Source organism: Crinia signifera, chromosome 7 (assembly GCF_055691185.1).
Source record: "Crinia signifera chromosome 7, ASM5569118v1, whole genome shotgun sequence".
In the NCBI taxonomy this organism is placed as follows: Eukaryota; Metazoa; Chordata; class Amphibia; order Anura; family Myobatrachidae; genus Crinia; species Crinia signifera.
Window position 1 is genome coordinate 160933905 of NC_139223.1, and position 13072 is coordinate 160946976.

General features: G+C 52.9%; 1 protein-coding gene across 6 annotated transcripts in view; it reads left to right on the forward strand.

Annotated features, from left to right (window-relative positions):
• The first annotated feature begins 6679 nt into the window (after positions 1–6679).
• The window catches only part of ADAM23 (ADAM metallopeptidase domain 23), a 211749-nt gene continuing 205356 nt past the window's right edge, over positions 6680–13072 (forward strand). For 4 of the 6 annotated variants that reach the window (XR_014450838.1, XM_083154137.1, XM_083154138.1 and 1 more), the window contains exon 1: positions 6680–7075. Coding sequence is in view for 5 of the 6 variants with exons in the window: in XM_083154137.1 (XP_083010263.1) it covers positions 6943–7075 (133 nt within the window). In the remaining variant the exon portion in view is untranslated. The remainder of the gene's footprint in view (positions 7076–13072) is intronic. The other 2 variants (XM_083154134.1, XM_083154135.1) reach the window with 1 other exon arrangement.

The window sequence follows — 13072 nt, forward strand, 5'->3', positions numbered from 1 at the left end:
AGGCTAGTGATGGAGAGGCTGCTGGGAATTACCACTGTCCTTGGTCCTGGTCCAGGCTAGTGATGGAGAGGCTGCTGAGATTTAGCACTGTCCATGGTCCAGGCTAGTGATAGAGAGACTGCTGGGTTTAGCACTGTCCTTGGTCCTGGTCCAGGCTAGTGATAGAGAGGCTGCTGGGATTTAGCACTGTCACAGGTCCAGGCTAGTGATAGAGAGACTGCTGGGATTTAGCACTGTCCCTGGACCTGGTCCAGGCTAGTGATAGAGAGACTGCTGGGATTTAGCGCTGTCCCTTGTCCAGGCTAGTGATAGAGAGGCTGCTGGGTTTAGCACTGTCCTTGGTCCTGGTCCAGGCTAGTGATAGAGAGGCTGCTTGGATTTAGCACTGTCCCAGGTCCAGGCTAGTGATAGAGAGGCTGCTGGGATTTAGCACTGTCCCCGGTCCAGGCTAGTGATGGAGAGGCTGCTGGGATTTAGCACTGTCCCTGGTCCAGGCCAGTGATAACGAGGCTGCTGGGATTTAGCGCTGTCCCTTGTCCAGGCTAGTTATAGAGAGGCTGCTGGGTTTAGCACTGTCCTTGGTCCTGGTCCCGGCTAGTGATAGAGAGACTGCTGGGATTTAGCACTGTCCTTGGTCAAGGCTAGTGATAGAGAGGCTGCTGGGATGTAGCACTGTCCCTGGACCTAGCTAGTGATAGAGAGGCTGCTGATATTTAGCACTGTCCCTGGTCCTGGTCCAGGCTAGTGATAGAGAGGCTGCTGGGATTTAGCACTGTCCCTGGTCCAGGCTAGTGATAGAGAGGCTGCTGGGATTAGCACTGTCCCAGGTCCAGACTAGTGATAGAGAGACTGCTGGGATTTAGCGCTGTCCCTGGTCCAGGCAAGTGATAGAGAGGCTGCTGGGATTTAGCACTGTCCCTGGTCCAGGTTAGTGATAGAGAGACTGCTGGGATTTAGCACTGTCCCTGGTCCTGGTCCAGGCTAGTGATGGAGAGGCTGCTGGGATTTAGCACTGTCCCAGGTCCAGGCTAGTGATAGAGAGACTGCTGGGATTTAGCACTGTCCCTGGTCCAGGCTAGTGATAGAGAGGCTGCTGAGATTTAGCACTGGTCCTGGTCCAGGCAAGTGATAGAGAGACTGCTGGGATTTAGCACTGTCCCTGGTCCAGGCTAGTAAAGGAGAGGCTGCTGAGATTTAGCACTGTCCCTGGTCCTGGTCCAGGCTAGTGATAGAGAGGCTGCTGGGATTTAGCACTGTCCCAGGTCCAGGCTAGTGATAGAGAGACTGCTGGGATTTAGCACTGTCCCTGGTCACGGCTAGTGATAGAGAGGCTGCTGGGATTAGCACTGTCCCAGGCCCAGGCTAGTGATAGAGAGGCTGCTGGGATATAGCACTGGTCCTGGTCCAGGCAAGTGATAGAGAGACTGCTGGGATTTAGCACTGTCCCTGGTCCAAGCTAGTGATAGAGAGGCTGTTGGGATTTAGCACTGGCCCTGGTCCAGGCAAGTGATAGAGAGACTGCTGGGATTTAGCTCTGTCCAAGGTCCAGGCTAGTGATGGAGAGGCTGCTGAGATTTAGCACTGTCCCTGGTACTGGCCTAGGCTAGTGATAGAGAGGCTGCTGGGATTTAGCACTGTCCCTGGTCCAGGCTAGTGATAGAGAGGCTGCTGGGATTTAGCACTGTCCCAGATCCTGGCTAGTGATAGAGAGGCTGCTGGGAATTACCACTGTCCTTGGTCCTGGTCCAGGCTAGTGATGGAGAGGCTGCCGGGATTTAGCACTGTCCCAGGTCCAGGCTAGTGATAGAGAGGATGCTGGGATTTAGCACTGTCCTTGGTCCTGGTCCAGGCTAGTGATAGAGAGACTGCTGGGATTTAGCACTGTCTCTGGTCCAGGCTAGTGATCGAGAAGCTGCTGGGATTTAGCACTGTCCTTGGTCCAGGCTAGTGATCGAGAGGCTGCCGGGATTTAGCACTGGTCCAGGCTAGTGAAAGAGAGGCTGCTGGGATTAGCACTGTCCTTGGTCCAGGCTAGTGATGGAGAGGCTGCTGGGAATTACCACTGTCCTTGGTCCTGGTCCAGGCTAGTGATGGAGAGGCTGCTGAGATTTAGCACTGTCCATGGTCCAGGCTAGTGATAGAGAGACTGCTGGGTTTAGCACTGTCCTTGGTCCTGGTCCAGGCTAGTGATAGAGAGGCTGCTGGGATTTAGCACTGTCACAGGTCCAGGCTAGTGATAGAGAGACTGCTGGGATTTAGCACTGTCCCTGGACCTGGTCCAGGCTAGTGATAGAGAGACTGCTGGGATTTAGCGCTGTCCCTTGTCCAGGCTAGTGATAGAGAGGCTGCTGGGTTTATCACTGTCCTTGGTCCTGGTCCAGGCTAGTGATAGAGAGGCTGCTGGGATTTAGCACTGTCCCAGGTCCAGGCTAGTGATAGAGAGGCTGCTGGGATTTAGCACTGTCCCAGGTCCAGGCTAGTGATGGAGAGGCTGCTGGGATTTAGCACTGTCCCTGGTCCAGGCCAGTGATAACGAGGCTGCTGGGATTTAGCGCTGTCCCTTGTCCAGGCTAGTGATAGAGAGGCTGCTGGGTTTAGCACTGTCCTTGGTCCTGGTCCCGGCTAGTGATAGAGAGACTGCTGGGATTTAGCACTGTCCTTGGTCAAGGCTAGTGATAGAGAGGCTGCTGGGATGTAGCACTGTCCCTGGACCTAGCTAGTGATAGAGAGGCTGCTGATATTTAGCACTGTCCCTGGTCCTGGTCCAGGCTAGTGATAGAGAGGCTGCTGGGATTAAGCACTGTCCCTGGTCCAGGCTAGTGATAGAGAGGCTGCTGAGATTTAGCACTGGTCCTGGTCCAGGCAAGTGATAGAGAGACTGCTGGGATTTAGCACTGTCCCTGGTCCAGGCTAGTAAAGGAGAGGCTGCTGAGATTTAGCACTGTCCCTGGTCCTGGTCCAGGCTAGTGATAGAGAGGCTGCTGGGATTTAGCACTGTCCCAGGTCCAGGCTAGTGATAGAGAGACTGCTGGGATTTAGCACTGTCCCTGGTCACGGCTAGTGATAGAGAGGCTGCTGGGATTAGCACTGTCCCAGGCCCAGGCTAGTGATAGAGAGGCTGTTGGGATATAGCACTGGTCCTGGTCCAGGCAAGTGATAGAGAGACTGCTGGGATTTAGCACTGTCCCTGGTCCAAGCTAGTGATAGAGAGGCTGTTGGGATTTAGCACTGGCCCTGGTCCAGGCAAGTGATAGAGAGACTGCTGGGATTTAGCTCTGTCCAAGGTCCAGGCTAGTGATGGAGAGGCTGCTGAGATTTAGCACTGTCCCTGGTACTGGCCCAGGCTAGTGATAGAGAGACTGCTGGGATTTAGCACTGTCCCTGGTCCTGGTCCAGGCTAGTGATAGAGAGGCTGCTGGGATTAGCACTGTCCCAGGTCCAGGCCAGTGATAGAGAGACTGCTGGGATTTAGTACTGTCCCTGGACCTGGTCCAGGCTAGTGATAGAGAGACTGCTGGGATTTAGCACTGTCCCTGGTCCCTGTCCAGGCCAGTGATAGAGAGGCTGCTGGGATTTAGCGCTGTCCCTTGTCCAGGCTAGTGATAGAGAGGCTGTTGGGTTTAGCACTGTCCTTGGTCCTGGTCCAGGCTAGTGATAGAGAGGCTGCTGGGATTTAGCACTGTCCCAGGTCCAGGCTAGTGATAGAGAGGCTGCTGGGATTTAGCACTGTCCCAGGTCCAGGCTAGTGATAGAGAGACTGCTGGGATTTAGCACTGTCCCTGGTCCAGGCTAGTGATAGAGAGGCTGTTGGGATTTAGCACTGTCCCTGGTCCTGGTCCAGGCTAGTGATAGAGAGGCTGTTGGGATTTAGCACTGTCCCTGGTCCTGGTCCAGGCTAGTGATAGAGAGGCTGCTGGGATTTAGCACTGCCCCTGGTCCTGGTCCAGGCTAGTGATAGAGAGGCTGCTGGGATTAGCACTGTCCCAGGTCCAGGCTAGTGATAGAGCCTGCCGGGATTTAGTACTGTCCCTGGTCCAGGCTAGTGATAGAGCCTGCCGGGATTTAGCACTGTCCCTGGTCCAGGCTAGTGATAGAGAGGCTGCTGGGATTTAGCACTGGTCCTGGTCCAGGCTAGTGATAGAGAGGCTGCTGGGATTTAGCACTGGTCCTGGTCCAGGCTAGTGATAGAGAGGCTGCTGGGATTTAGCACTGTCCCTGGTCCAGGCTAGTGATAGAGAGATTGCTGGGATTTAGCACTGTCCCTGGTCCAGGCTAGTGATAGAGAGGCTGCTGGGATTTAGCACTGTCCCTGGTCCAGGCTAGTGATAGAGAGATTACTGGGATTTAGCACTGTCCCTGGTCCAGGCTAGTGATAGAGAGATTGCTGGGATTTAGCGCTGTCCCTGGTCCTGGTCCAGGCTAGTGACGGAGAGGCTACTGGGATTTAGCACTGTCCCTGGTCCAGGCTAGTGATAGAGAGACTGCTGGGATTTAGCACTGTCCCTGGTCCTGGTCCAGGCTAGTGATGGAGAGGCTACTGGGATTTAGCACTGTCCCTGCTACTGGTCCAGGCTAGCGATAGAGAGGCTGCTGTAATTTAGCACTGTCCCTGGTACTGGTCCAGGCTAGTGATAGACTGCTGGGATTTAGCACATATGATTATATATATATATATATATATATATATATATATATATATATATATATAATATATATATATATATGTGTGTGTGTAAAGGCTCCAATGGTGATCCTACACATCACTGGTGATTTTATATATGTTCTGGTGATCCTACCGTAGATATACACTGGGTTTCCTATACATGTACTGGTGATTCCAATTAAACAGTGGTGATGCTATATGCACTGGTGATCCTATACATGCACTAGTGATCCTATGTATGGGGATGCTATATGCACTGGTGATCCTTTACATGTACTGGCGATCCTATATATATATGCTCTGGTGATTCTATATATATATGTTCTTGTGATTTTACAGTATATATACACTGGTGATTATATATATATATATATATATATATATATATATATAATATAAAACTGACGAAAACTGTCTGAGCCCAGTTGAAACGGCCGTCGGGCTAAGCAGCTGTTTGTTGTACTGCACAGCATGAAATAAAACACCTTTTCTTCAATTACTACGGAGTGCTGGTCTGGATCCTTCACAGAGTGTGGGGGGTAAATGCTTTATATATATATATATATATATATATATATATGCACTGATGATTCTATATATGCACTAATGATCCTATATGTATACTGATGATCCTATACATGCACCGGTGATCCAATCTATGCACTGATGATTCTATATACAGTATGCACTGATTATCCTATATATACACTGGTGATTCTATATATGTCCTGGTGATCCTATATTTGCACTTATGATCCAATACATGCACTGGTGATTCTATACATGCACTGGTGATGCTATATGCACTGATGATCCTGTACACGCACTAGTGATCCTATACATGCACCGGTGATCATATATTTGGGGATGCTAAATGCACTAGTGATCCTATATATGGAGATGCTATATGCACTGGTGATTCTATACATGCACTGATGATCCTATACATGCACTGGTGATCCTATACATGCACTGGTGATCCTATACATGCACTGATGATCCTATACATGCACTGATGATCCTATACATGCACTGGTGATCCTATACATGCACTGGTGATCCTATACATGCACTGGTGATCCTATACATGCACTGGTGATCCTATACATGCACTGGTGATCCTATACATGCACTGATGATCCTATACATGCACTGATGATCCTATACATGCACTGGTGATCCTATACATGCACTGGTGATCCTATACATGCACTGGTGATCCTATACATGCACTGGTGATCCTATACATGCACTGGTGATCCTATACATGCACTGATGATCCTATACATGCACTGATGATCCTATACATGCACTGGTGATCCTATACATGCACTGGTGATCCTATACATGCACTGGTGATCCTATACATGCACTGATGATCCTATACATGCACTGGTGATCCTATACAGGCACTGATGATCCATCATCCTTTACATGCACTGGTGATCCTATATATGTCCGGGTGATTCTATATACAGTATGCACTGATTATCCTATATATACACTGGTGATGCTATAGATGCACTGATGATCCTATACATGTCCTTGTGATTTTATTATATATATATATATACACATACACACACACACACACACACACACACACACACACACACACACACACACCCTACACATATGCACTGGGGATCCTATATATGTCCAATTAATAATATATATATATATATATATATATATATATATATATATATATATATATATACTGATGATCCTATACTTTCATGTAATGCTGATTCTATCTATCTATATTTCTATCTTTATCTATCTATATATTGGAGATGCTGTCCAGGCCCTGGTGCTGCTATATAATCACTGCCTGGCACAGCTGCCCCTGCAGGTGCCCGGACACTGGTAGAGCATGGTGGCCCCAGCAGCCCGGGCACTGCAGCAGCACGCATGTCCTCCTCTCCTGGTAACAGAGGCAGCACCAGCCCCGGGGATGGAGGGAGGGTGGGGGCAGAGCAGCCTGCGCTGTAGCTGGGGGAGGAGGAGGCTGCCGCTGCCTGGGCCTCTGTCATGCGCTGGGAGGAGGAGGAGGTGCGAGGTGCAGAGCATCTAGGAGGCTGCAGACGGGTGGTTACTGCTGGAGGAGGATGCGGTGCTGCAATAAGCGGCTGCAGCTGTAGGGAAGGAGCAGATGGGAGGCAGATAACCCCTGGTGGGGTGTGTGAGCCCCGGGACTGCTGCTGGACAGGAGCATGCACCATAAGGACTGAGCCTTCTGCCTGCTGCTGTATCCCGGCTCTGCAGAGCTATGAGATATGGAGGAGACAGGCAGCTCCCTGCGGCATCATCCCCGGGCATCCTCTGCCCACCCCTCCTGCCCTGCACTGCTGCACCTCTGCTGCCTGCTGCTGCTCTCCTGGCCCTGGGGGGCCTCTGCCTGGCACACAGGTGAGTGATGCTGCTGCTGCCAGTCTGTAGTCATTAGCCCAATGGGGGGGGGGGGGGGGGGGATTAGATGTGCACAGTGTGTGTGTGTATACTATATATATATATATCCTGCCCACAGCACAGCAGGTGCCCATTATGGGGCCACACAAGTTTGGGTGCCGCAGCAAGTTCCTGCTGACTGCAGCCAGGATAGAAGCTGGTGACTTCGCCAGCGCAGGACGTCTGTCTGTCTCACCAGCTGCACACGTACAGTAGGTCCAATGCTGGCCATATACAGCCCTGCAGCCACTGCCCGCCTATGGCAGTTATTGCCCTTTGTCAGCCTCCCAATCCCCCAAATACTCAGCCGGGGAGCAGCAGTGCTGCAGCGACCTCTGTAACATCTGCAGAGCGAGGCTGCTACCACAGAAGTAGGATGCATAGGGAAGTACTGCAGTAAGTGGGATGCGGATATCACTGGGATAACAGATATATACTGGGAGATGCTCAGTGTTACCTGCAGCAACTTCGGGCACCGGTGTGTGATGCCCAGGTACCGCTGTAACACTTTCCCTGCTGGATCATTAAGTACTGCAGAACAAATCTGGGTCCAAGTTCCTCTGTGTCTTGTGGCAGGATCCAGGACTCAGCCAGGGATAGTACAGATGGTGCCAGTGTCATCTATGGGCACCTGGGCAGGACAGCGCAGCTACCACTGTCATCTATGGGCACCTGGGCAGGACAGCGCAGTTACCACTGTCATCTATGGGCACCTGGGCAGGACAGCGCAGTTACCCCCTGTCATCTATGGGCACCTGGGCAGGACAGCGCAGTTACCCCCTGTCATCTATGGGCACCTGCGCAGGACAGCGCAGCTACCACTGTCATCTATGGGCACCTGGGCAGGACAGCGCAGTTACCCCCTGTCATCTATGGGCACCTGGGCAGGACAGCGCAGTTACCCCTGTCATCTATGGGTATGGGACAGGGCAGTGCATTTACCCCCTGTCATCTATGGGCACCTGGGCAGGACAGTGCAGTTACCCCTGTCATCTATGGGCACCTGGGCAGGACAGCGCAGTTACCCCTGTCATCTATGGGCACCTGGGAAGGACAGCGCAGTTACCCCCTGTCATCTATGGGTACCTGGGCAGGACAGCGCAGTTTCCCCCTGCCATCTATGGGCACCAGGGCAGGACAGCGCAGTTACCCCCTGTCATCTATGGGCACCTGGGCAGGACAGCGCAGTTACCCCCTGTCATCTATGGGCACCTGGGCAGGACAGCGCAGTTACCCCCTGTCATCTATGGGCACCTGGGCAGGACAGCGTAGTTACCCCCTGTCATCTATGGGCACCTGGGCAGGACAGCGCAGTTACCCCCTGTCATCTATGGGCACCTGGGCAGGGCAGTGCAGTTACCCCCTGTCATCTATGGTCACCTGGGCAGGACAGCGCAGTTACCCCCTGTCATCTATGGGTACGGGACAGGACAGTGCAGTTACCCCCTGTCATCTATGGGCACCTGGGCAGGGCAGTGCAGTTACCCCTGTCATCTATGGGCACCTGGGCAGGACAGCGCAGTTACCCCTGTCATCTATGGGCACCTGGGCAGGACAGCACATTTACCCCCTGTCATCTATGGGCACCAGGGCAGGACAGTGCAGTTACCCCCTGTCATCTATGGGTACCTGGGCAGGGCAGCGCAGTTACCCCCTGTCATCTATGGGCACCTGGGCAGGGCAGCGCAGTTACCCCCTGTCATCTATGGGCACCTGGGCAGGACAGTGCAATTACCCCCTGTCATCTATGGGTACGGGACAGGACAGTGCAGTTACCCCCTGTCATCTATGGGCACCTGGGCAGGGCAGCGCAGTTACCCCCTGTCATCTATGGGCACCTGGGCAGGACAGCGCAGTTACCCCCTGTCATCTATGGGTACGGGACAGGACAGTGCAGTTACCCCCTGTCATCTATGGGCACCTGGGCAGGACAGTGCAGTTACCCCCTGTCATCTATGGGTTTCTGGGCAGGACAGCGCAGTTACCCCCTGTCATCTATGGGTATGGGACAGGGCAGTGCAGTTACCCCCTGTCATCTATGGGCACCTGGGCAGGACAGCGCAGTTACCCCCTGTCATCTATGGGCACCTGGGCAGGACAGTGCAGTTACCCCCTGTCATCTATGGGTTTCTGGGCAGGACAGCGCAGTTACCCCCTGTCATCTATGGGTATGGGACAGGGCAGTGCAGTTACCCCCTGTCATCTATGGGCACCTGGGCAGGACAGTGCAGTTACCCCCTGTCATCTATGGGCACCTGGGCAGGACAGCGCAGTTACCCCCTGTCATCTATGGGCACCTGGGCAGGACAGCGCAGTTACCCCTGTCATCTATGGGCACCTGGGCAGGACAGCGCAGTTACCCCCTGTCATCTATGGGCACCTGGGCAGGACAGTGCAGTTACCCCGTCATCTATGGGCACCTGGGCAGGACAGCGCAGTTACCCCCTGTCATCTATGGGCACCTGGGCAGGACAGCGCAGTTACCCCCTGTCATCTATGGGCACCTGGGCAGGACAGCGCAGTTACCCCCTGTCATCTATGGGCACCTGGGCAGGACAGCGCAGTTACCCCCTGTCATCTATGGGCACCTGGGCAGGACAGCGCAGTTACCCCCTGTCATCTATGGGCACCTGGGCAGGGCAGCGCAGTTACCCCCTGTCATCTATGGGTACGGGACAGGATAGTGCAGTTACCCCCTGTCATCTATGGGCACCTGGGCAGGGCAGCGCAGTTACCCCCTGTCATCTATGGGCATATGGGCAGTACAGCGCAGTTACCCCTGTCATCTATGGGCACCTGGGCAGGACAGCGCAGCTACCACTGTCATCTATGGGCACCTGGGCAGGGCAGCGCAGTTACCCCCTGTCATCTATGGGCATATGGGCAGGACAGCGCAGTTACCCCTGTCATCTATGGGCACCTGGGCAGGACAGCGCAGCTACCACTGTCATCTATGGGCACCTGGGCAGGACAGCGCAGTTACCCCCTGTCATCTATGGGCACCTGGGCAGGACAGCGCAGTTACCCCCTGTCATCTATGGGCACCTGGGCAGGACAGCGCAGCTACCACTGTCATCTATGGGCACCAGGGCAGGACAGCGCAGTTACCCCCTGTCATCTATGGGCATATGGGCAGGACAGCGCAGTTACCCCTGTCATCTATGGGCACCTGGGCAGGACAGCGCAGCTACCACTGTCATCTATGGGCACCTGGGCAGGGCAGCGCAGTTACCCCCTGTCATCTATGGGCATATGGGCAGGACAGCGCAGTTACCCCTGTCATCTATGGGCACCTGGGCAGGACAGCGCAGTTACCCCCTGTCATCTATGGGCACCTGGGCAGGACAGCGCAGCTACCACTGTCATCTATGGGCACCAGGGCAGGACAGCGCAGTTACCCCCTGTCATCTATGGGCACCTGGGCAGGACAGCGCAGTTACCCCCTGTCATCTATGGGTACGGGACAGGATAGTGCAGTTACCCCCTGTCATCTATGGGCACCTGGGCAGGACAGCGTAGTTACCCCCTGTCATCTATGGGCACCTGGGCAGGACAGCGCAGTTACCCCCTGTCATCTATGGGCACCTGGGCAGGGCAGCGCAGTTACCCCTGTCATCTATGGGCACCTGGGAAGGACAGTGCAGTTACCCCCTGTCATCTATGGGCACCTGGGCAGGACAGCGCAGTTACCCCCTGTCATCTATGGGCACCTGGGCAGGACAGCGCAGTTACCCCCTGTCATCTATGGGCACCTGGGCAGGACAGCGCAGTTACCCCCTGTCATCTATGGGTACCTGGGCAGGACAGCGCAGTTACCCCCTGTCATCTATGGGCACCTGGGCAGGACAGTGCAGTTACCCCTGTCATCTATGGGCACCTGGGAAGGACAGTGCAGTTACCCCCTGTCATCTATGGGCACCTGGGCAGGACAGCGCAGTTACCCCCTGTCATCTATGGGTACCTGGGCAGGACAGCGCAGTTACCCCCTGTCATCTATGGGTACGGTACGGTACGGGACAGGACAGCGCAGTTACGCCCTGTCATCTATGGGCACCTGGGCAGGACATTGCCTGACCCTGGCTCACTTAAGCTGGTATCTCAGTGCTATGAATGTAGAGGGAAGGCCTGACATATACACTTATATGTCCCCTGACAGTGGCTAGCTACAATTATTAGTGCATTGCATGCAGAGGGGAGATCTGCCAGATTCATTCCACTCTACTAGATCCACCCGTCACTATTGTTCTGTAAACATCTGCTGGGGTAGATGGTAAGGTGCAGCAGCTGAGAGATCACAAATCAGTCCAATACTGGGGTGTAACTGGCCTCAACCAGTTGTATTAGTGAATCAAACAAAACAGAAATAAATCCTCGCCGTCTCTCTAGTAATGTGTACACACGGCAGATGCTGCCGTGAGATGCGAGTCCCGATGAGATCAGATCGCATCGGGACTCGCATCTCACGGCATGCTAGAGGGGCACAATTGACACTATATATTGTTGCCTGCCCTCACTATATCGCTGCCGATTTGCGCTCACTCGGGAGCGCACTCATCGGCAGCGCATCGGGCTCGTTAGCCCTTAAAAGCAGACAATTAATATGCGATATGGCTTCCGAGGTTCACTATATCGGGAACATCGGAAGCCATATCGCCCCCATGTGTACACACCATAACTTATACACAGAATAATCTCCTAACTCACTAGTAGACCATAGCAGTAGCGCACCCGTCAGAGTGTGGAGCAGGATGTCCCCACATAGAGCACTACACAGTCTCCTCTCCCCAGGCAGTGACCTCTAACTCCCAGTTCTCAAGACTCTCACAGCTGGAGATACTGAGCAGCCTTCTGTGAGGCTAACAGCCCAAAGACCCAAACTGGGCCTAATGGATGGTGGACCCTCCCTCTCTTCAACCATCCAACCCCAGGACCCTAAACCAGTTCTTATAAAGAGCCCAATAGCTCACAGCAGAGCCAGAAAATCTCCTGGAGTTTAAAAGCACATATATCAAAAAGCTGGTGGAAATATACCTGCCTTCCCTTGCTATACCAGTGACGCTGTATGTATATATATCAGGGCATACTGTACTTGCCCACCTGACCCTCTCCATGCAGGAGAAAATGCCGGTTGGGATGTTGCTGCTTTGCTACAGAAACTTTTGCAACAGTTTTTGAAATTGTAACACACTGTATTATGTCCCAGAGGTGGGGATATCATACAGTGGGGGTATTCAGCATACAGAACTACAGCTCTGGAACTACATATCCCAGAATGCCTTACCACATTTTTGCTATTGAGGCATGCTAAAACTGTGGTGAGGCATGCTGGGATATGTAGTTCCACACCAGCTGGATGGAGAAATGTTAAGTACCTCTGGAATACAGCATAGGGTCCTAGAGTCGCAGTACTGAGTATTTAAGCCTTTGTTTGTGGGCATTTGCTGCCTGAAGTGAGCTGGATGATAACCCAGACAGTGTGTACAATTGTGTACCTCGGGGAGTGATTGATATACATAGGCCTATACATTGCATATCCCTGCTTCCTGCAACGCTCAGTGATTTCCAGATTGCTTTATCCATTTATCATATTCGCCCCCCCCCCCCCACACACACACTTTAAATCTATTTAACCAGCAGACAATCTCTGACATAAAAAGACATCCATGCATTTAAATGACTTCATGTTCTCCTTGGCTGTGTGTAATGTTATGCATCAAGGGCTTTGGGAGAAGGGAGACGTTCCTCGGAGCGTGCAGCCGGCTTGGCAGGTTTTTTTTGTTTGTAAAATTAATTAAGGCCTGTCCACAAAACCCATCAGATGCGCCGTCAGTTCTTCCCAGGCTTCGCCTTTATAGCGGTCTGTGTGGCCCTGCCTATCACAGGCTGCTGACAGATTCTCCGCAGAAGATCTTACAGCGCAGATGCATTATTAATACACTGAAACTCCTGCAAACTCAT